This window comes from Hemicordylus capensis, chromosome 1 (genome assembly GCF_027244095.1).
Source record: "Hemicordylus capensis ecotype Gifberg chromosome 1, rHemCap1.1.pri, whole genome shotgun sequence".
In the NCBI taxonomy this organism is placed as follows: domain Eukaryota; kingdom Metazoa; phylum Chordata; class Lepidosauria; order Squamata; family Cordylidae; genus Hemicordylus; species Hemicordylus capensis.
The window spans coordinates 72,402,703-72,427,575 of NC_069657.1; the positions used below are offsets into that span (position 1 = coordinate 72,402,703).

At 43.9% G+C, this 24,873-nt stretch overlaps 1 protein-coding gene across 6 annotated transcripts in view; it reads left to right on the forward strand.

Moving 5' to 3' along the window:
- The window catches only part of TYRO3 (TYRO3 protein tyrosine kinase), a 119,585-nt gene that overhangs the window by 77,777 nt on the left and 16,935 nt on the right, over positions 1-24,873 (forward strand). For all 6 annotated transcript variants that reach the window (XR_008313018.1, XR_008313019.1, XR_008313020.1 and 3 more), the window contains 7 exons: positions 11,212-11,341; positions 11,999-12,096; positions 15,039-15,134; positions 19,012-19,092; positions 21,001-21,093; positions 21,664-21,785; positions 24,185-24,294. Coding sequence is in view for 3 of the 6 variants with exons in the window: in XM_053283189.1 (XP_053139164.1) it covers positions 11,212-11,341; positions 11,999-12,096; positions 15,039-15,134; positions 19,012-19,092; positions 21,001-21,093; positions 21,664-21,785; positions 24,185-24,294 (730 nt within the window). In the remaining 3 variants the exon portion in view is untranslated. The remainder of the gene's footprint in view (positions 1-11,211; positions 11,342-11,998; positions 12,097-15,038; positions 15,135-19,011; positions 19,093-21,000; positions 21,094-21,663; positions 21,786-24,184; positions 24,295-24,873) is intronic.

Sequence of the window (24,873 nt, forward strand, 5' to 3'; positions counted from 1 at the left end):
GCCACATATGTGCAGAGGTCAGCTCAGGGGTGAGGCTGCCCCCCTGTGGGAACCTGTCGGCCTGCCAGGCTTCCCGCCAGCTGTTTCCCCCACTCTTGCCACTCCCCCTGGAACTGCCATTGCCAGCAGAAGACTTGCAAAGTCCAAGTGGCTTTACTAGTGTATGTAGTGTATGTATACAACTACTACAACAAATATTTACCGTATTTTACGGACTATAAGGCGCTACAGACTATAAGACGCACCTTAATTTTAATCCAGTTTTTCAGAGTTTTAACATATTAAACTGTTAAAACATATAAGATGCTCCTGAATTTTGGCGGATATTTTTCGAGGAAAAAAGTGAGTCTTATAGTCCATAAAATACGGTATATACCACTTTTCAACAAAAGGTTCCAAAGCGGTTTACATAGAGAAATAATAAATAAGATACTCGATCATGTATATTCTCAGTAGTGTATATAGTGTATACACACACAAATTGAATGCTTGTACTTAATTTTGGGGACCAGGGATAGACTGGGACTTCTGTTGGCGTACCGATCACCCTGCTGCTCAACGGAGTCCCTAACTGAGCTGACGGACTTGGTCTCGGGCTTGGTGTTGGAGTCCCCCAGGCTTGTTGTGCTGGGGAACTTCATTGTTCATTTCAGGACCAAATTGTCCAGGGCGGCTCAGGAGTTCATAGTGGCCATGACAACTATGGGGAAATCCCAAGCGGTCTCGGGACCAATGCTCATTGCAGATCACACGCTTAATATGGTCTTTCACTCTGATCAAGGTTGTGTTCCATGGGTGCGGACTCCTGTGATTTCCCTATTGTCATGGACAGACCACCATCTGGTTAAGGTTGGACTTACAGTCACTTCCCACCTTCGCAGGGGTGAGGGACGTATTAGGATGGTCTGCCTGAGAAGGTTATTGGATCCAATAGGTTTTCAAGGAGACTTGGAGGGATTTAGTATTGGCTCGGCCAGCAATCCTGTTGATGCCCTGGTGGAAAACTGGAACAGCAAACTCACCGGGGCAGTAGACATGATCGCTTCTAAGTGTCCTCTCTGACCTGCTTCCAAATTGGCCCCTTGGTATACAGAAGTACTACGGGGGCTGAAGCGGTGAGGTATACAACTGGAGTGCAAGTGGAGAAAGACTCGACTCGAATCCGACAGATTACAACATAGAGTGCATTTGAAGATCTATGCTCAGGTGATATGTGTGGCAAAGAAGCAAATTCTTTTCTGCCCGTATTGCATCCGCAAGTTCACATCCGGCGGAGCTGTTTAGGGTTGTGAGAGGGCTAGTATGTGCCTCTCCTCCTTTGAATCACAATCTGGAATCATTGATTAGCCACTGTGACGTGTTTAAAGAATTCTTTGTGGGGGAAATCTCTCGTATTCGGGCCGACTTAGATTCCGTCTCCACAATTACTTCAGTGTCTGATATGGAGGTGTCCAGCGACTCCTCATGTGTGGTTAAGTTGGATCAGTTCCAGTTTGTGACTCCTGAGGATGTGGACAAGCTGATTGGAACAGTGCAACCTACAACCTGTTCTCTTGACCCTTGCCCGGCATGGCTTATATTATCTGGCAGGGGAGGTGTTGTAGAAAACCTGGTAGAGATTATAAATGCGTATATGAAAACTTTTAAAAAGTCTTTAAAGACGCAACTATTCACCCAGGCTTTTAATTAAATATTGTTTTAACAGTTTTATCATCATTTTAAAATGTTGTTTTAAAGTTTAAATTTTAACTTTTTTAAATTTAAAAGTTTTAACTTTTACTGTGTCATTTATTTTGTTTTAACTATTGTTTTAAGTTTTTTTGTTGTCATTTATTTTAACGAATGTTTTAGCTTTTTGTTTGCTTGTTGTAAACCTCCCAGAGACGAGATATATCTATTTAGGTGATATAGAGGTGTGTTAAATAAATAAATAAATCTTTCACACCATAGAAAATGTAACTGACTTCAAAATATGGCTGGGAGATTGTAGATGACGGACACAATTTACAATTTTTGAGTAAATTGTTAATGATAATGTATTCCCTTAAATCTGACAAGAAAGCTCTAATAATAAATAACTTCCCTTTGTGGAAATAATTGCTCTTAATTAAAAACAACAACACTCTTTTAGCCTGAGGCTTATTTTGTCTAAACATCAGCTGTACCTAACATAGTATATTGCTTGCCAAGCCAATGTTCTTGAAAATAAAGCTTCATTATGGAAATGCTGACAGACTAAAACCATAGATCTAAAAACATAATGCAACTTTGTTCTAGGCCTGAGCCTGATGGGAAATAAAAATTGCTTACTTTCTAGAAATAACCAGCTAGTACTGAATAGGCATTTTCTTTTCTCTCTGTGTGTGCAAAATATCTGGGACAGCATGTTATTTTTTCTCTGTGTATGGGTGGGGAAGCTTATAAAAACTATGTAATAGTGCTTATAAAACCACAACATGTTTGTGGGAATCACTTCCAGTCTTACTTGAATCATCCTCCACCTGCAAGAAGAATGCTACATGCCACTTCAAGACTGTGGGGAGGATCCAGATTAATACAGTGGTTGCTATCATGATTATGGCTAATGTACTAATCCAAATCAGTACCAATCAGGCTTGGAAGGGGGCTGGGGGTGCGGGGAAATGAACTATTCTTCCTCCAACTAAAAAAATAGTTTGGTGCTTTTGAATGCAATTCTGAGTTTGTTCTGGGTCTTATCATGCCTCCAATTATTATCATGGAAAGCGCAATAGAATCCAATCCTGTCTCTCCACAACTGTCTGTAAATACCCATCACCCTTCCCTTTCAACCGTCTGCCTGCATTCTTCCCTGCCTCTCTCTCAAGCCTCCCTGCTCACTTACCTTTCTTGTGGCTCCAGCCACAGCAGTAAAAGAATGTAGGGACATAGGTTTCCCTCCACCACTCCCTGATGCTGGCACACTATGATGTCTGTGTGCCAGGCTGAGAAAGGATTCCCCCAGAGAACTGAGTAAAGGAGGAGAGCGGAGTTGGAATACACCTGGTTCCTTCTCCTCCTCCTTGCAGGACTGCTTCCTCTAGTTGTCTCCTCTTTCAGGAGACTACCATCAGCCACCTGTCCCTCTTCCTCAGTCTCTTTCTCCTGGGCTCTGAAATCTCTGCTATCCATCCTCATACTCTCTCTTGAGAGCTCACCATGTTCTTGTTTTCATGAGAGCTCCCTTGAATGTTCTCCTTCCATCAGCCTGATTGTCTTGTTTGGTCAGGCGCATGTTGGCACTTTGGCACATTTGTCAGTCCTGTGGCGACCACCAGGCAGGTGGGGAGATTAAGGTCACCCATCGCCAATGGGTCTGGGGTTGAGTTGTCTGGGACCCTACCTGGTATTGTGTGCGAGTTATTGTCAGACTGGAACCTCTGACAGATGTAAAGAGCATTAAGCTTTGTTGTTTTTTCCAGCACTACTGACCTATGTCACTTTTGACTTTGTAATGCTTATCTCACGTTGGAACTGAGCATTATGAACCTGCCGGTTTTGACTTCTGAACTATGCTTGGATAAAGATTGGCAGCATCACAATTTATTTTTAATATAAGAACATAAGAACAGCCCTGCTGGATCAGGCACAAGACCCATCTATTCCAGCATCCTGTTTCACATAGTGGCCCACCAGATGCCTCTGGGGAGCCCACAGGCAAGAGGTGAGGGCATGCCTTCTCTCCTGCTGTTGCTCCCCTGCAACTGGTATTGAGAGGCATTGTGCCTCTAAGGCTGGAGGTGGCCCACAGACACAAGATTAGTAGCCATTGATAGACCTGTCCTCCATGAATTTGTCTAAGCCACTTTTAATGCTGTCCAAGCTGGATGGACAGCACATCCCATGGAAAGGATTTCCATAGATTAATTATGCGCTGTGTGAAAAATACTTTCTCTTGTTAGTCCTAAATTTCCCAACCTTCAGTTTCACGGAATTACCCCTGGTTCTAGTGTCGTGAGAGAAGGAGAAAAATTTCTCTCTGTCCACTCTTTCCACTCCATGCATAATTTTATACACCTTGATCATATCTCCCCTTAGTTGCCTCTTTTCCAACTAAAAAGCCCCAGATACTGTAGCCTTGCCTCATAAGGAAGGTGCTCCAGGCCCATGATGATCTTGCTTGCCCTCTTCTGCACCTGCTCCCTAATGCACATAAGGGCCTCTCTCTACATGATGGTGTCCCAGTTGAGGGAGCATGCTGTGATTTCCACAGCAACCAAGGACCATAGCACAGGTAGCATTTACCACAGAAAAGGCAATGAAAACATGAAGTGTCCCAGTACTCTCCCCCATAGCTACCAGGAACATGGGAGTGGAGATGTGGAGACTAACAACGTGATGGCCCCAAGTCACACAGGACTATTTCCAAAAGTGACAGCAGAGAAACTTGTGCTCCAGTGTTCAGGCTGCTTCTACAAGTGATGCTAAGAAGAACTTTTCATTTCTAATTCAGTTAAAACACACATACACACACAACCAAACAAACAAACTTGCAGTTGTTTGTTTAAAAGTGGCATGTAATGTGGAAAACAAACATTTTTCATTTGGGTGAATGAAATGTGGCTTTGTAGATTGAAAGACCCAGTGGACTTACATGTTCCTTTTCTTCTGAAAGACACAGTCTTAAATAGGTCAATCATCCATGCTTGCCACAGGAAAAAAAAAAAGATCCTCCTGGAGACATGGGATGCTTTTCACACTGGCCTTCACTAATTTGTTGTTGAGATGGAACTGTGCCTCCACCAGTACGTGTTATAAATGCTGTCCCTCAGCTAGCTTCACCATTTTATTTTTAAACAATTGTTTACTTTGTATGTTCAATTGCATCATGCACAGCAAAGTCAAACAAATTGGTTTTGCATTCTGTCTGTATATGCGCACGTGCATATGCGTCTGTGGTCAACTGCTCAACTACTTTTTTTCTTTTTGTATGAACTACACTGTGCATGATTGATTCCCACATTTTTGTGAGGTTTGCGGGGAGGGGGTTTGCCAAGGATGGCTGCCCAGTTCTAGTTTTCTAAAGTGGGATTGGAGGACTGGAAAATACATAACTTTGAAGTGAACAAAAACAAAAAGATATGTGGGAGGGATTTAGCCTGTGGTATGTATGTATGTATGTATTTGTGTGTGTGTGTGTGTGTGTGTGTGTGTGTCCCTCTCTCTAGAAAGTGCTGCTGCTATTTCAGAGCATGCAAAATCATTAGAATTTGAACATACATAATATGGACTATTGTGGTGTCATCATGTGATTGATTGATTGATTAAGTGCCATCAAGTCTGTGTCAACTCCTAGCGACCATGTAGATAGATTCTATCCAGGATGATCTGTCTTCAGCTTGGCCTTTAAGATCTCGCAGTGGTGCATTCATTGCTGTCATAATTGAGTCCATCCTTGCTGCTGGTCGTCCTCTTTTTCTCTTTCCTTCAACTTTCCCCAGCATTATAGACTTCTCAAGGGAGCTGGGTCTTTGCATAATGTGTCCGAAGTATGATAGTTTGAGCCTGGTCATTTGTGCCTCGAGTGAAAATACTGGATTGATTTGTTCTATGATCCATATGTTTGTTTTCCTGGCTGTCCATGGTATCCTCAAAAGTCTTCTCCAGCACCAAAATTCAAAAGCGTCAATGCTTTTTCTATCTTGCTTCTTCAAAGTCCAGATTTCTCATCCATAGAGTGTCATGGGGAAAACCATTCTCCGAATGATTCTAATCTTTGTAGGTGTTGACACATCACAGCATCTTAATATCCTTTCCAAGGCCTTCACTGCAACCCTACAAAATGCTAGTCTGCTGCGTATTTCTTGACTGCTGGATCCTTGACTGTTGATGGTCGATCCTAAAAGGCAGAGGCTATCCACTACTTCAGTGTCTTCATTGTCAGTTCTGAGGCTGGTTGCTATACCCATTGTCATTAGTTTAGTCTTCTTTACATTTAGTCATAGTCCCATTTTTTCACTGTGCTCCTTGACTTTCATTACTACTGTCAGCAATCTGGCCACCCAGAAGGGAAGTCCAGGAAGATAGACCACAATACAAACTTGGCTGCAGAAACGTAACACGGCTCAGAATAGTTCTTTATATCAGGCTGTCGACACGAGGGTTGACAAATGTTGTCTTCCAGCAGCTAACAGAAAGCTGCTGACATGCTTTATAGTCCAAGCTGATAACTCGCAGCTGGCAGGGATTCAAGGCTTATCAGCCCTCTGCAAGAGGCGTTTACTCCTCCTGATAGTTTCCAGCTGTGCTCTCCGCCTTGTGAGACACAGTTGCTGTGGAGTCAGTGGGGGTTGCCTGCACAGCTCATCCTCCAGTCTGTCCGTTGCTGTCTCCGCTGCCCCATACTGCTGTGCCTGCTCTGAAACATCAGCCGGACCTTCCTCAACCATCTCGGGAACTGACAGCTGGGCTCTGCCCCTCAGGCACCCCCGCATTGGCTGAAAGGCTGTCAGCCTCCTCTTCCTTCTTGCTATCTGAGATCGAGGGTGTGACAACTAGAGCTTGCAGATCATCCACATTCTCAGCTATGAGAGTGGTGTCATCAGAGTAGTGCAGGTTATTGATGTTTCTTCCTCCAGCTTTAGAGCCATGCTCATCTTCTTCCAATCCAGCTTCTCTCAGTATATGTTCAGCATATAACTTGAATAAATATGGAGAAAGTATACAGCCTTGTCTTACTCCTTTGCCGATCTGGAACCAGTCTGTTTTACCATCTTCTGTCTGTCATGTAGATGTGGGATATATCATTGTAAATTCAAGGATCTCTTGGGAAAATGGCCTCAGGCTTGATGATAGTGAAGCTAAATACCATTATAAACAGACTAATCAGCGCCCTGTGTGCAAATTGAAATTGGCACCAGCCCCCTCATGAAAAATACCAGTATTATCAATTTTGCCCCAAGTGGCACCTCCTGAAGCATGACATCCTGTTCACAATACCCTTGTATTGGCAGTGCCTCCTGAAACATGGTTGCCTGTTGTCCAAGTCCCATCTGTATGCAGCTGGCAGCTAAGTAGCAAGGCAGCAGCTGCATGAGCACATTTAGCAGGACTGTTAACACCAGCAATTGAGGGCTGAGGCTGAACAGTTTGAGTAGGAAGTCTCCACCCACCCCTTGGTCTTGCTCGGTCTCATCCTCCCACAGCACTGTTTGGTTCTGTTTCCACCCCTTGAAGTGAACCCTCTGCCTCTCCAGCATCAGCCCTTCCAGCATCAGCCGATGAGCTGCCAGCCGATGACCCTTCCAGCATCAGCCGATGAGCTGCCAGTCAAGGGCTCTGCTGTTGCTGCTGTAAATGGGCTTGGGCACAATGGTGTTAGCACTCCTGGGGGGCAGCACTGGTGATTCCGTGGAGGGAACTGGGTCCTCAGAACATTGTCCTCCTCAGGAGGAACTTTGCTCTGGTGTTCCATGGTGCTGTGAGGGGTGAGGCTGAGCAACAGAGGAACCTCTGGATCGTGGGAGTGGCTGGTTGTGGGCTGTTCCTCTGAGGACTCTGTGAAGTTGAGGGGATCTCTGGCACCTGTTCAGTCACACAGATTGCACACCCTGAAAGCCAACGTTGAATAGGCATAAGGTTTAGATAATTGAGGGAGATGATTATGTCCATTAACGTATCTGAGGTGGCTTGATAGGCTATCCTGTTGAAGAGAATTGGTTGCATGTTAGCAAGCAGTATAGATCAGCTAGGAGTAGGCATGCTCAGTGTTTCCCTGTAACCCAGAGGGCTAGAATGTGTATCGTCCTTAGCCTAAACTAAGATGCTGACAAATTGGCAACCTTAGATAAAGAGTTCACAATCTGATTTCTCCCCTCTCTTTTTCTGGTGATATTTAGAAGGCCTTATTTTGCACGGCCATAATGTAAGAGAATGGAAAAAAATAATAAGATTTGGTAATATTATAGCTTTCCTAAATGTCCATATAAGACCATTGGCTGTATGCCTCAGGCAAAACATGTTTCATACATTCTGATGAGGAAGGAAATCCTCTCACACAGTTTTGCAAATGACAGGCATGCTGACCCAAACAGAATTTAATAAGCAACTGGCTGTGCCCTGGGCAAACTGCACACAGATGGTTTGTGCTACATAATTTCTTCTTCTTTTCAACAAGGACTGCTACAGACCCTTTCTATGGTTGTTGTAGTTGTTGCTGGGATTGGCAGCAAGTTCAGTAGTGACTACTAGTGTGCAGTTTTTCCATAATGTAACTATAGGTAATTATAAAAGCATAGAAAGAGGGAAAACAGAAAGAAATCACTCTCAAAGTCTGGTGCTCATCTGACGTGGTTTTCACAATATTTATTCATTCTGTTCAGTCCACTTGCATCACCCTCTTTTATCCAAATGGCCTGGAGCCTGGATAGTCAAAAGCTGAAATCTCTGTGAGAGTTCTCTCAACATGAGCAAGAGCAGAGTAATCTTGTGTGTATGTCTACAACATTTGTCTTAATTTATTAGTTGTGTGCCCTTGCTGGGACTCGTATACTCCTGACAATTTGATGTGATTGGCAGAATCCTGTCCCATTGCCTTGTCGGACCAGAAGTGACTGGAAGTACCCAATGCTCATGTCGGGCGTGCACGTCCTGCTTGCTCACATGTATGTTCAGTCACTTCAGTCACTTCTGGTCTGATGAGGCAACGGGGCGGCAGGGAGGTACGCTGCTGCCCCGCCGGACCATTTTAAACTGCAGCGCCGCCAGGGAAACATGGTGGGAGGGGTAAGAGCACCCTCCCCACCCTTAAAGGTATCCCCAACCTTCTAACCGCCCCCTGCCAGTTCCATGCACATCCTTAGGACAGGAGCTCTCAGTTGCCTCCAGTGGGAGTCCTTTAATTTACACCAACTTTTTTGCTTCAGTGCCTTGAGGATGGAGCCATAGACAAAGCACATGCTTTTCATGTAGAGGAAAAGCTCACTCCCCAGTTTCGATCCTTGTCATCAACTATAGCTAGGCAACGATAGCAATGATAGACCAGTCTCCATGGCTGGGCAAGGTGATTGAGAGAGTGGGGGCCTCCCAGCTCCAGGCAGTCTTGGAAGAAACTGATTCTCTAGATCCATTTCAAACTGGCTTTCGGGTGGGCTATGGGGTGGTGACTGCCTTGGTTGGCCTGATGGATGATTTCCAATTAGGAATTGACTGAGGGAGTGTGACTCTGTTAGTCCTTTTGGATCTGTCTGTGGCTTTCGATATTATTGACCATAGTATCCTTTTGGAGTGTCTGAGAGGGTTTGGGGTAGGAGGCAGCACTTTACGGTGGTTTTGATCCTCCCTCTTGGGCAGATTCCAGATGGTGTCACTTGGAGTCTGTTCTTCTAAATGTGAACTTGTGTATGAGTCCATACTGTCTCTAATGCATTTTAATATCTACTTGAAACCGCTGGGAGACATAATCAAGAGATCTGGTGCAGGGTGTTATCAATAAGCTGATGACATCCAAATCTATTTCTCCACGTCAGCATCATCAGGAGAAGGCACAACCTCCCTAAATGCTTGCCTGGAATCAGTAATGGGCTGGATGAGAAGTAACAAACTAAGACTGAATCCAGATAAGACGGAGGTACTTATTGTGCAGGGTCAGAACTCGGGAGATGATTTTGATCTGCCTGTTCTGGATGCGGTCACACTTCCCCAGAAGGAACAAATGCTTCTGAGTCCACACCTCTCCCTGGTATCCCAGGTTGAGGTGGTGGGCCAGAGGTGCTTTCTATCAGCTTCGGCTGATACACCAGCTACGTCTGTTTTCTTGAGACGAACAACCTCAGAACGGTGGTACATATGCTGGTAACCTCCAGACTTGTCTACTGCAATGCACTCTATGTGGGGCTGCCTTTGTATGGAGTCTGGAAACTGCAGTTGGTATAGAATGCTGCAGCCAGAATGGTCTCCAAGACATCTCGAAGAGACCATATTACTCCTATATTAAAAGAGCTACACTGGCTCCGAATAGGTTTCTGGGCAAAATACAAGGTGCTGGTTATAACCTATAAAGCCCTAGGCAGCTTAGGCCCAGGTTATTTAAGAGAACATCTTCTTCACCATGAGCCCCACTGTCCATTGAGATCATCTGGAGAGGTTCGTCTGCAGCTGCCACCAGCTCGTCTGGTGGCTACGCAGGGATGGGCCTTCTCCGCTGCTGCCCTGAAGCTTTGGAATGCACTCCCTGCTGACATGAGAGCCTCCCCATCTTTGACAACTTTTAAAAAATCCTTAAAGACTTACCTTTTCACCCAAGCCTTTTAATTTAATTGTGGTTTTAAATTGTTGTAAGATTTTTATTTTTGTGTTTTAACTTTTTATATTGTTGTGAGCTGCCCAGAGACAGAAGCTTGGGGTGGCATACAAATATGATAGATAGATAGATAGATAGATAGATAGATAGATAGATAGATAGATAGATAGATAACCAAGGAAAGTTTTCTGTCTGGAACTCTGGAGATTCACTGCAAATCAGTGCAGATTATACTGATCAGAGTCAGCTCGAGGATATGATTGACCCCCATCACTCCCCAAGTCTTAGTGATGACTTTACTGGGGCCTAAGTGGCCTTTTAACATTTACAATAATGGCACAGTAAAGGGCTCATTGCGTTGTAATGCAAAGATGTTGGCTGCTCGTGCAACTGCTGCAAAGCACACTGGATTTCTTTGTTGCACCATCATAAGGGATTCTGTAGTGACCCTGCTGTCCTCCTCTCTCCCCAAGCATAACACATGGATAAGACTGCAGTGTTAGTCATCAAGCTCTGTTTCACATTCTTGTTGAGATTCTGAATAACAGGCTTCAGCATTTCTTCAGGAAATGCTTCCCAGCAAGCCCCAGAGGTGGCAGTAGATCAGGCGGTGGTCCACTTCAGCCATCCTTCAGTTGTTGGACTGTGACTGGCTGGAGATGATGGGAGTTGTTGTCCAAAAACAGCAGGAGGGGCAAAGTTGTGCAACCTTGCATCAGATCATGTTTTGGGGAGTACTGTAGTTGGTGGCTGATGCACAAATGGTGGGATCTGCTTTCACAACAAGTTAGGCTCTGGTACTGATACATTTTGTCTACATGATTTGGAATGTAACTAATGGGTCTCTTTCTGGTGCTAAACCCTTGTACGGTGTGAACTGTCTGTTTTTAGGTGGATTATTTTGAGTGCATTTTTCTCACTGTGATTCCTTGCTTTCTCATTTTTCTACACAGGAGGGCAGAGACAGCCTCGCTATGGCACATCATGGGTTCCTGTGGTTTTAGGCATTCTTACTGCACTGGTTACAGCTGTTGCCTTGGCACTAATCCTCCTACGGAAAAGAAGAAAAGAAACTCGTTTTGGGTAAGTGCCTTAGTAGTAGTAGGAGCACTACTGAAAATGAATGTCTTTGGAACCCTCATCTGGATGCATTAATGCAAATTTGCTGTGTCATGCTAGGATTTGCCAGTAATAATGTAGCAAACCAGGGTTGGGTGGGGAGCAGTAGCTAATCTTCTGGATTTACAAGGCAGTGAAGGAACTGAGGTAACTGGCTTGATGTAAAAGGGAGATGAAAGAGTGAATGAGACAGTGTGCCAGATACGGCCATGGTGAGAAGATCCCTCCAGGTCAATGCAGCCTACACAAGCCTGGCTAGCTCTTAGAGCTAGTAGCAAGAGGAAGAACAAGAGGAGGAAAGTGAGTTGCCCTGGAGGCCAAGCCTCCAGAAGGGCAGTAGAGCAACCCTATGGCATGTGAGCATGGTCACTTAAGCAACCCCAGTGTTCCATGGGGTGGTGGTGGATAATGTTACTTCTTCCGTCTCCAATTCCGAGGCCTTTGGGGACATATGACTGGAAGGGTTTGCCCAGGTAGACACAAAGAGGAAATAGTTACCAGTCTCTGGTGGCTCTAGGCACTATCAGTATTACGTACATGTAAATGGACAGCACTGTACCTTTTTGTAATAATGCGTAGATGTTACATTAATGAGAATTTTTGTTTCTTCTTTACCTTTAGTCATGCTTTTGGCAGCGTGGTGGGTGGGGATCCAGTGGTCCATTTCAGAGCAGTGAGATCTTTCAACAGAGAAGGTCCAGAGCTTATTGAGGCAACATGTAGGTAAAATGTTCTGAGTGGATCTTTCTTACAAATCTCATCATCACCATGGATGGAGTTTCTCTCCAATGTGTTTCTAAGCCTTATAGCTCCAAGTGTTGTTCTTTTCCCTGCTCCCCTCCTCTGCCCATTTCAATTTTCTCATTCTCTCTATTGATGTGAAACTCCAGCAGGAATGAATAATCTGATAGACAAATGTTCACAAAAATATTGGCTGGAACTGATGCTTCAGTGTGTAATTGAGATTTTGTAGTCTCCAGATCCTCCATCTAGTCTTGAGCTTCAGTTTATAGATTGGATTCTTCAACCGACAGAATCGAACTGAAGGGCATGTTTTCATTCTGCTTCCCTCCAGATGATTGTTTGGAAGTGATGTGGCAGTCCTGTGTGCATTTAATTAATTAATTAATTAATTACATCTATATCCCGCTCTTCCTTCAAGGAGCCCAGAGCGGTGTACTACATACTTGAGTTTCTTCTCACAACAACCCTGTGAAGTAGGTTAGGCTGAGAGAGAAGTGACTGGCCCAGAGTCACCCAGCTACTATCATGGCTGAATGGGGATTTGAACTCGGGTCTCCCTGGTCCTAGTCCAGCACTCTAACCACTGCACCACACTGGCTTTCTTATATGAGAGTAATTCTCTATGAGAGAATTATATATGAGAGTATATCTCTTATATGAGTATATCTTGTATATGAGAGTATATCTCTTACATTAGAGTAAGCCCCATTGATCAGAGTTCACCTTACTTCTGAGTAAACATGTAACTTCCTTTCAAATAAGTATGCTTAAGACTGCAGTCCTAGATTCAGCAGTCACTGCACTGCTTTAGTTTCTATGAAATACTATAGGGCTGTCCACACAACCCTAAACAGGGTTAGAGAAGTGCCCAGCCACGGTAGGAGAGCCATGCATGATCCCAATTAGCAGCAGGAGGAGGAGGAGGAGGAGGAGAGATGGATAATGTGGGAGCCAGGAACTGGGTAGGGTGTCTTTTCATCCACCCGTGATAAAATGCTGAGGACAGAATGTGAGTTGTCCATGCCTATCCTACCCAGCTCCCACACAAACAGTCTCCCTCCTCCTTCCTTGATCTTTGAATTCACATGACCACCAATCAGAAGTACGCACTGCTCTCCCACCCTGGCTGGACACCTCTCTAACCCTGTTGGTTGTGTGAATAGCCATTGTATTGCAACTGTTTGGAAGAGTTCCTCCTCCTATATGATAGGAGGCCCTGGCTTGAAGATCAGACAGCTTCATGGAGCAGGGTTCTCTTAGTCTCCACAGCCCACTGTGTTAAATTTGTTGCCCAAGTGAGCCTTACAGGCTTCATTACTTGCCGCTTTTGAAAAACTGGTTAACACCTTCTTGATTACACAGTAGTCTTTTAGCTGATTTTACTGTTGACTTGGTTTTATCTTGGTTGGTTGCAGCTGCTGTAATGTTTTAGAGTCTTGTAATAGGGTTTCTATTACAATACATGGTGCACTTCAGTTAATTGTAAGCTGCCTAGAGATCACTTATTTACATAGAGGTGGATTATAATATCTTAATTATAATTTAGACAGAGGTGTCTTCTATAGGCTTCGGCTGATATGCCACCTGTGTCCATTTCTTGCAATAAATAACCTCAGAACAGTGGTACATGTGCTAGTATCCTCCAGACTAGAATACTGCAATGCGCTCTATGTGGGACTGCCTTTATACATAGTTCGGAAACTGCAGTTGGTCCAGAATGCAGCAGCCAGGTTGGTGTCTGGGTAATCTCGGAGAGACCATATTACTCCTATACTAAAAGAGCTACACTGGCTGCCAATAAGTTTCCAGGCAAAATACAAGGTGCTGGGTAAAACCTATAAAACCCTAAACGGCTTGGGCCCTGGGTATTTAAGAGAATGTCTTCTTCATCATGAACCCTACTACCCATTGAGATAATCAGGAGAGGTCCATCTCCAGTTGCCACCGGCTTGTCTGGTGGCTTCTCGAGGACAGGCCTTCACTGCTGCCCCGAAGCTTTGGAATGCACTCCTTGCTGAAATAAGAGCCTCCTCATCTTTGACAATTTAAAAAATCTTTAAAGACACATCTTTCCACAGGCTTTTATTTAAATACCATTTAAATAGTTTTAACATTGTTTTAAAATATTGTTTTACAATTTTAAATTGTTGTGATGTTTTAACTTTTTGCTGTCATTTATTTTAACCCATGTTTTAATTTTTCTGTTGTCATTTATTTGTTTTAACTAATGTTTTAATTTTTCTGTCATTTATTTGTTTTAACTAATGTTTTAACTTTTCTGTTGTCATTTTTTGTTGTAAACTGCCCAGAGATGTAAGTTTGGGGCAGTATAAAAATAAGTTAAACAAACAAACAAACAAATAAACAAATAAATAATTAATAGATCCACCTTTATCGAAGACCAGAATTTGTACCTAAGAGGAAAGTCCAGATATTCTGCTATTGCAGCACCCAACACGTCCACACAGCTATGATTTACCATCTACAGATTGATTCCCGGATGCCAGTCTGTGGAACTGACACAAGTCTGATTCATCTGTATTGCTTCAACTGTTGTTATTTCCTGCTTGTTAGTTATTTAAAAATAAAGTTGTTGCATTTCTAACTCAGAAACCTTAGCAGAAAAAAAAAGTAGTTTTAATAAAACCGGAGGTTTGGGGCTTCTGCTCTTTCATAAGAATGGGACTCCTGTTCTGCAGTCCGAAGCATCCTTGCCTCAGATAAAATCTCATTGTACTATTTACTTCCGAGAAGAGATGCTTTGTATCTGGCTGTGCATTTTCCGTGCTCTCTGCCATATTCACCATTATGTATGGGATGAAAAACCTGGGATTCCGTAGGAGAGGTAAGAACTAGGTTCACTGAGATTCTTTGTTAAATACTTAATATTCATCTTTTTGTCTTTCTTTTTCTCTAGTGGATAGTATAGGAATCAGCGATGACCTGAAGATGAAACTGAAAGATGTCCTGATTCAGGAGCAGCAGTTTACTCTGGGAAGAATGCTTGGCAAGGGTGAGTGTGAGCCAAAGCCTAGACAAAAATCCATTTCTTCTGATGAGGGATTATACTCCAATCTTATGTGGCGCTTGGTGCACCTGAGCTCATTGATTTCAATGCCATTCGGTGTGCCTAACAGCATTGGATTGGGCTGTTAGTCTGCAACAGTTAGTGCATCACTGGAATAAATCCAAACAAGACTGTAATTTATCTGGGTTTTAGCTAAGGCCAGCTAAATTACAGCCATGTTTGTCTATTGTTCTGTATATGGATTAGCCCACTCTAGGCAGTGCAGTTCCATGACTGATCGTTGGAAACCCCTGGGCCAAATGCGGTTGCCACACACTTTTTGTAGTTGTGGACAGCAAGTAATAGAAGTGGAGACATTCGCTAAGGAAAAGTTGGGGGAAATGGCAATTTTTGAGGAGAGCACATTGTAAAATATGTGAAAGAAGCAGGAGCTAGAGTTGGGAGAGGTTTTAAGTGGAGGAAAAAGGAGCAAAGATTATGAAAGCTTCCTGCAAATGTACCAGTTCCTACCAAGCCACCCTCAATTCTGTACATTATAATCTACTAAAGGTTCAGGGGGTTAGTATGATCAAAGTTAAGCACTTTTTATTCCCATTGATTGTTTTTTTAATATATATTTACATTTATAAACTGCCTTTTGTTACTTGACCCAAATGCGGTGTACACTAACTTTACAAACATCATAAAACAATTTAAAGCAATAAAAGCATATACAGCAGCAAGAGCAAAAACCACCACACCCAACAGCTGCTGAATGATTTCATCTTAAATCTGACTGGATTTATTCCTTAAGATTCTGTTAGCTCCTGCTCCTGTATATTTCCTCGGAGAAAGCCCTTGTAGATTTTCCATCCCAATATGACATTGTTCATGTGTATTTCTGCTCAGAAATCATTCCAAAATGTACTCTTTTACAAGGAAACCATACATTGGAATAGGCCCTGTGTTAGCAGCTTCCCTCTATGCACCCTAAAAGCCCCAACTTTCATAGTGCCTGATGAAATGAATGGTGCCTGAGTTGCTTCTCAATTGTGGGGTGGGGGGATAGAACTGTTCGGAACATGCAATGGTCAGGGAAGAGGAGTAGAGAGGATATGAGCTGGGTGAATGCTGGGGGAAGGGGACAGTTGAGATTGATCAGTTAAATTAGTAGGGGTTGAGATAGGCTTATTAGGGTAGGACTAGGTTGGATAAAGGGATGTGCACGAATCACAGTTAAAATCGTGGTTCAAGCACATTTCCGGAGCAGGGCCCGGGAGTTTTAAGAAAGAGGAGAGCCGTTTCCTGCTGGTGTGGCTTGCTTCCCAAGAAGCCTTGTGCAGCATTAGCACACACATGGCATCTGTGCATGCTCGGGCACCATTTGCGTGGTCAGCATGGTGTTACTGACCACACAAATGGTGCCATGCTTGCACAGATGCCATATGTGTGCTAATGCTACATGAGGCTTCTTGAGACACATGCTGCCCCAGGAGGAAGCTGCATGGAGCGGCAGAGAGTAGGGATGTGCATGAACCGGTCCACAGGCCACGTTGGAGGCCTGCAAACCAGTCCGCAAGTGGCCCGGTCCGGCAGTTCGACACCGGGGGGGTGGCTCTTTAAGGGGGGGTTGTACTTACCCCTCCCGCCGCCTTTCCCCCTTCCGGCGCTCCAGTTTTTAATCTAAATTTCGGGGTGGCAGCGTTCCTCCCTGCCGCCCCTGCCCCCTTGTTGATAGTAAAAGCGGAAGTAACTTCTGCGCATGCGCCCGCCGCTGACACGCACATGTGCGCCGCACACATCACACGGCGGCGCGTGCTCGTCAGCGGCTCATCAGCACTGCCACCCTGAAATTTGGACTAAAAACTGGAGCACCGGAGAGGAGGAAGCCGCAGGAGGGCTAAGTACAACCCCGCCCCCGCCTTAAAGAGCCAACCCTCCCTGGCATCAGAACGCGCCTCCACGGTCCATGCACATCCCTACTCTCCTCTTTCTTAAAGCTCCCGGGCCCCACTCCAGAAATGTGCTCGAACCGTAGTTCAAACTGCGGTTTGTGCACATCTCTAGTTGCATAGGCTTGTTCAGTTAGGAATAAGAATATATATTTGAAGCTAGCAAAGGAAAATAACACTGATCTTCAAAAAGGGATCCAGGGGCAATCCGGGAAATTACAGACTGGTTAGCTTAACGTCCGTTCCAGGCAAATTGATGGAAAGCATCCTCAAGGATAAAATTGTAAAGCACACAGAACAACAGGCCCTGCTGGGAGTGACCCAGCATGGCTTCTGCAAAGGTAAATCTTGCCTCACAAACCTTTTGGAGTTCTTTGAGAGGGTCAACAAGTGTGTGGATCAAGGTGATCCAGTTGACATAGTATACCTGGACTTCCAAAAAGCTTTTGACAAAGTTCTTCATCAAAGACTCCTGAGGAAACTTAGCAGTCATGAAATAAGGGGACAAGTACATGTGTGGATTGCTAACTGTTTGAAAGACAGGAAACAGAGGGTAGGTATAAATGGAGAGTTTTCACAATGGAGGGAAGTAAGAAGTGGGGTCCCCCAGGGATCTGTACTGGGACTGGTGCTTTTTAATTTATTCATAAATGATCTAGAAGTAGGGGTAGGCAGCGAGGTGGTCAGATTTGCAGATGATACCAAACTCTTTTGGGTAGTGAAATCCAAAACAGATTGTGGGGAGCTCCAAAAGGATCTCTCCAAACTGGGAGAGTGGGCAACAAAATGGCAAACGCGGTTCAGTGTTGGCAAGTGTAGAGTGATGCACATTGGGACGAAAAACCCCAACTTCAAGTATAGGTTGATGGGATCTGAGCTGTCGGTGACTGACCAGGAGAGGAATCTTGAGGTGGTGGTGGACAGCTCGTTGAAAGTGTCAAATCAATGTTTGGCAGCTGTGAAAAAGGCCAATTCCATGCTAGGGATCATTAGGGAGGGGATTGAAAATAAAATGGCTAATATTATAATGCCTGTATAGAAAACTATGGTGCAGCCAGACCTGGAGTACTGTGTACGATTCTGGTCACCGCATCTAAAAAAGGACATTGTAGCACTGGAAAAGGTGCAGAAGAGGGCAACCAAGATGATCAGGGACCTAGAGCACCTTTCTTATGAGGCAAGGCTACAACAATTGGGGCTATTTAGTTTAGAAAAAAGGTGACTGCGAGGAGACATGATAGAAGTCTATAAAATCATGTATGGTGTGGAGAATGTGGATAGAGAGAAATTCTTCTCCCTCTCACATAACACTTGAACCAGGGGTCATCCCATGAAATTGATTTCCACGACATTTAGGACCAGCAAATGGAGGTACTTTTTCATACAATGCATAATCAACTTGTGGAATTCTCTGCCATGAGATGTGGTGACAGCCAACAACCTAGATGGCTTTAAGAGGGGGTTGGGTAAATTCATGGAGGAGAGGTCTATCTACAGCTACTAGTTGGAGGGCAATAGGCCACCTCCAGCCTCAAAGGCAGGATGCCTCTGAGTACCAGTTGCAGGGGAGTAACAGCAGGAGAGAGGGCATGCCGTCAACTCCTGCTGTAAGCTTCCAGTGGCATCTGGTGGGCCACTGTGTGAATCAGGATGCTGGACTCGATGGGCCTTGGGCCTGATTCAGCAGGGCTGTTCTTATGTTCATATGAAGAATCAATTGTGTACACACATAGCTTTAACAAGTATATGTCTAATTTAGCGCTAATAAACCAGAGTTGAGTATAAACTATGATATGTTCTTTCTGCGTTCCATGCATCTAAGGCTTGAATACGTACTTTAAAATGAAGCAACTAGAACCATGGACTGTGACACTGGGATCGAAATTCACATATACTAGTCTTCACCATTGCCTTATTTTGTTATTTAACAGGGGAGTTTGGGTCTGTAAGAGAAGGTCAGCTGAAACTGCCTGATGGTTCTCTCCAGAAAGTTGCAGTGAAAATGCTAAAAGGTGAGTACAAACTGGGCTACATGCAGTGTCTCCAATACTTCCCTCTCAGCATCCATCCTCCTTTATCTGTGATTTCTTCCTGACCAAGCAATATTTTTCTTCCTTCTTCCTCTTTTCTTCCTTCTTCTCTTAACACTGTCTTCCTTCTACAGTGCCATTATAGTTTTAGGTAGGGATTTAGTTTTAATATCTTTATTTATTTTAGTTAGTTTTCCCCCTCCGCCTCGCCTGGGTAGGGTTTGGCTGTTGGCATGGATCCTATTCTAGTTGGTTCTCTACTGTATGGGAGAAGAAACACAAACTCAGAAATAAAATCTCAAAGTTTATTTGGATCTTGCCAATTCCAGTATTGCAATTGCACTTCTGGTTAGACAAGCAACAAAAAATCCAAAACAGCAATGACAGACATGATTCAGACAGACATTACCTGGTGGGGAACTGGCTAATAAACAGTCCACAATCCACAACATGCTATATTTTAAAGATACTAACATACCAAGATGTTTGCCAATGAATGGTGACCAGCCTTCACCAAAGGCCCATGTAGAAATCAGTGACCCTGATTGTTAATATGCAGGAGCTTTTATATAATCATTTACATTAGTAATGCCTATGCTCCTCTGTGACTGGTTACATCCTAAGAGGTTTGTAGGTTTTCAGGCATACATGTCACTGTTTGTTTCATAATAGGTTATTACATGGAAGAAGCCCCCAACTTAAACATATTATTTGTCCACGATATTTTCAAAATTCTGAGTCCCTCCCAATGTCAGTCAGGCCTCATTTCTTAATTTCAAACTGCCAGTTAAGCATATTTGATTTTCTGCTGATGGCCAGACTTGGTGACATGTCAGTTCTTTGTTGTTTGCTAGCTACCATAGAGTACTGTATCTGGGCCATGAATAGAAATGTTCTTTCACTCAGATTTCTAGTAAATTACAATTCTTTGTTCTTACTTATGACACTTGTGTTCTAAGCTTAGGACACAAGGCCCACCCATGTTCAAAAAGGCACAGATATTGTCAAGATATATAATCAATCACAATGATGTGTCCATACATACATATAATCAATCACAATGATGTGTCCATACATAGCCTGATTGATTTATCATACCAATTCTATAGAATTTAATCAGTCAGTCTCTCCTTCATGTAACTAGTACTTTGTGAATTAATAAAATGCTGGTGACTTCTGTTAGCAGCGGTAGAAATTATGAATATGCAAGTAGGTTCAGAATTACACCATAAAAGTTACAATCTTGCATCATTAAAATCAGTGGGAATTTTGATGTTGAATTCTTTGGAGGAAGATGACACCTTAAGTGGATATTTTTCCACCATCACCTAAGTCTCTGATGAATATTATCTACAATCTCCAAATCAGATTTGGTTAATTAAAGCATAACTCTAGTAAAGCACAATATCAGATTTATGTATTTATATATTTTGTTTTGCTAAGCATGTAGATTAAATTGATTGTACTGCTTGGATCTTTATTCCAGACCCACCATGTCAGTTTGGCAACAAATTATTTATTGGCCCTCCTGTTCTGCAGGTTTAGGAAGCGATTTGCCATTTCCTTAAAAGCCATGACTTCTGTAGTTGGTAAGAAAAATCTTGGGGAAAGAGAACATTATTCATCATCTTTCTCTGTAACAGAAATGAACTTCTGAAATGTCTCTAGGGCTTGAAGACATCTTCTTGATGCAATGTTTAATCATCAAGAACATGTTCAGGATGTGCTTCATGATTCAGCTCACTGTATGTGTCTATATACTGCTAAGTACAAGCATTTGGTGATCAGAATACCCAGCACATCTTGCAGCTTCATTCTGTGCATGTTTTCTTGGCGGCTGGCCCTGTGGAGTTCAAAAGGAAATATCAGTACCCTTTTCTTTTATTTCAGCGGACATCTTCACCTCAAATGATATTGAGGAATTCCTGAAAGAAGCTGCCTGCATGAAGGAGTTTGACCATCCACGCGTTACTAAACTCATTGGTGAGCTCTTTTTCCTAGTGGTCACAATACTGAGATGCTTTGCTCTCCATTTGCTGAGAAGCAGACTCACACTGAGGAAAGACACAGCCAAGTTTCCTAACTGAACTACTTCTTTTCCATAATTCTACTTTCTCAAGAATAAAACAGACATTTATAGGCAAGGTTATACATTAATTGCGCTGTAGAAAGACAGACTAAGAAATTGAACCTAAGAGCATAAACTACCTTGTTGCTTCAGGTTTGAGATCCCTGAGTACAAGTGAAAAAAAGCCATATATTTTGGATTTACCATATGACACTGTGGATACAGAGGAAAGTAATATAATTGTGAGCCAACCTCCTTAGAGGACACTTAAGAGTTTTGCTGCCAAACACCAAAATGATCAGTTTCTGGAAACTTAGTAGTGTTTGAAAGTCCTTGTTTGTCACTGAATACATGAGGTGATCGGGTCAAGAGTTTAGAGATACGGACTTCAGGAAATTTTTCAATATATACTCAGCAGATTGAGAAGGATAAAAAGACAATCGTACTTGCTAATTGCTCTTTTCCTTTCTGCTTCCTTACATCAGGAGTCAGCTTGCGCAATCGACCTAAAGGCCGGCTACCCATCCCAATGGTTATCCTGCCCTTCATGAAACATGGAGACCTTCACTCTTTTCTACTGATGTCCCGAATTGGAGAAAACCCTTTTGTAAGATTCTCTTTTTCTAAATTCCTTATGGAAGAATGGACGTTCAGCTCTCACTTTGGATTTAAACTTTTGTTTCTTAAGTATACAATAATTTTTCTTACTGTAAAGGGCACATTGGTGCAAATCTCTTTTGTCCTGTATTAAATTCAGCAGTCCTACTTCATTGCTATCAACTGTAGACAATAGCTTTTCAGTCAACTGATCATCTAAACATAGTAAGTCCTTATAGTATATAACCAGATATACTCACTATAGTCAACAGCACTGTATTGACTATAGACGTGGTAAAAAAAGGTTGGATTGGAAGTTCTTTGCTGTGACAGTGTGGTAAAACATTACTGTCATTGACCTTACAGCTTTTGCTCTGCCTATGAATTCTGTGTAACATGGCCCAAATTGTATCCTCAGTGTTTGCATTCAAGTGCTTCTTCTAATCAAGATTGGAACATGCCCATGGCTCTGTTTTTGGATTCTGGTATTCAAGCCTTTGCTGAAGAATCTAAGGGTAGAGTTATCCTGTAGCTTTGAAGTACATCATCCAGGCTCTTGACCAGGGGTGTAGCTGGGGGAGAGGGGGCCTGTGTTCACCCTTCTCCCCAGTGGCCCTTCAGAGTGAGGGAGATAATGAAGAAAATAGGGAGAGGTGGAACTGGGAGGGCCCTCAGGAGCTGGGGGCCCCGGGTAGGGATGGGCCCGGACCGGTCCGGAGGCCATTGTAAAGGCCTCCGGACCGGTCTGGACCTGGGAGGTCCGGTTAGGGTGGGGGGGTGCCTTTAAGAGCAGGGGGAGGGTTTACTTACCCCTCCCGCCGCTTTCCCGCTTTGGCGCCGTAATTTCAGTAGTAATTGGGACGGCAGGATACCTCCCTGCCGCCCCTTCCCTGCTGTCGCTATGAAAAACTCCCAGGAGTCCTTTGCACGCGCACACATTGTGTGCGCGCTTCACGTCTCTGTGACGTGCGCAAAGGACTCCTGGGAGTTTTTCATAGCGACAGCAGGGAAGGGGCGGCAGGGAGGTATCCTGCCGCCCCAATTACTACTGAAATTACGGCGCCAGAGTGGGAAAGTGGCGGGAGGGGTAAGTAAACCCTCCCCCCTGCTCTTAAAGCCACCCCCACCCCAGTGCCGGACCGCAGTTTGGCGGTTCCGTGCACACCCCTAGCCCCAGGTTCTTTGAACCCATCCGCTCAATTATAGCTACACCCCTGCTATTGACTGAGAGCCGCTTCTGGCCACGCTACAAATGCAGCATTGGCTGTCCAACTCCTGAATGGGGCCGCACGGCCCCGCTTGGAAGCTAGGTTGAGGCTGCATAAAAGGCAGGGAAGAGCCGCTCCTGGCCGCGCCATGAACACAGCGGCCATGTAACTCCCGAATGGGGGCCCTGTGGCCCCTGCTCGGGACCTCAACCAGCACCCCCATGTCTGACATCAGATGCTGGGGGGGGGGTGTTGGGGCCACGAGGTGTGGCCCCTGATTGGCGGCAGCCTGGTTTCTTTGAACCCGTTCGCGCAATGGTGGCTCTGCCCCTGGTCTCTCTTCTCCTTCACTCTCAAGATCCAAACAGTTTGATAATGGATTCATGTGCTGCAACTCTTGGGAAACAATACCACTTCAGACTGAAGGCAGTGAAATCACCTTTTTAAATGCCTCCCATAAAAAAAAACATTCCTTTATGAAGAAAGTAGTATGTCAGAAAAAGAGGTTCCAGCCTAGCCTTTTCCCTGGGAGGCTACTTTTCTGTGTGCAGATCATTTACTGTATATGGCAGCACACAGGTAACTTGGCTCTCAGGAACAAGTCCTCCCTTCATCCAGAGGGACGTAGCTGCCTTATACCAAATCAGACCATTGGTCCATCTAGCTCACTATTGTCTATGCTGACTGGAAGCAGCTCTGCAAAGTTTCAGGTAGAAGTCTCTCCCTGCCCTATTTGGAGATGCCAGGGAGTGAAACTGGGACCTTCTGCAGGCAAGAATGTAGATGTTCTTCCACTGAGCCTTGGCCTCATCCCCCAAGGGGAATATTTTACAGTGCTCACATGTAGTCACCCATCCAAATGCAAACCAGGGTGGGTCCTATGAAGACAATTCATGCTCACTACCACAAGACTAGCTCTCCTCTCCAGACCATATAAGGTTCCCATAAAATGCCACTGAGCAGAGCCAATGTTCCCCATATTCTGATTTTCCTTGCATACTCTTGATAAAAGAACACTGAAAGCTGCCATTGCTGCAGTGCAGTTGGCCAATAACATTTCTTACAGTAGAGTCATTTGCACAGACTTTACTAATTGCTTATCATCATGTTTAGAGTTGATAGTGGATTAAATGGCACAACATAGTGTGGTGGAACATTTGGAATTTTTCCAGGAACCTGTCTTTATTGTTTCATTTTGCAGCACTTGCCTCTTCAGACACTCTTGAAGTTTATGATTGATATTGCTAGTGGCATGGAGTACCTGAGCTCCAAAAACTTCATACACAGGGACCTTGCTGCTCGGAATTGCATGTAAGTCTATCATGTTCTTGTTGTCTAACAGAAGCACATGCAGAGGTTAAGAAAACCAGAGGAGATAGTTTGAGTTACCAGATGTGGGATGAACTACTGCTGGCTACATCTGTTCTGTAGGAAACTGTATAATGAAGAGCCTTTGCAAATAATTAAGAATATGTTGCTTGCTGAGCTGCTGCAGAGACTCCAAATGTCATCCCTCTCAGTTAGCACAGGCACAACAGACTTACTGGATTTTTCCAGCACCCAAATTTCTATTTTGAGATGATGGGGCAATGAGATCCCCTTCCCCAGCAGTCACAAGCCTAGTTGTGGTTGGGATGTTTTGTTTTGTTTTGTTTTGAAGTGCTGTGTGCATGATGGCTGGGCTAGGGTTGGCATGAGCCTCCCCTCTAAACTCCCTAACCTTAATCTGTGCCATTTTGTACATTTTTTAATACATTGGCATTTTTTAAATGTTCTCCATGAGTGTGCATTCTCCTGCCAAAGTTCTTGAATATGACTAACTTTGCCTCCACTTCCAAAAGTAGCAAACGCCTTCACCCCTCCTCCTCCTAAACTACTAAGGAACCTGGA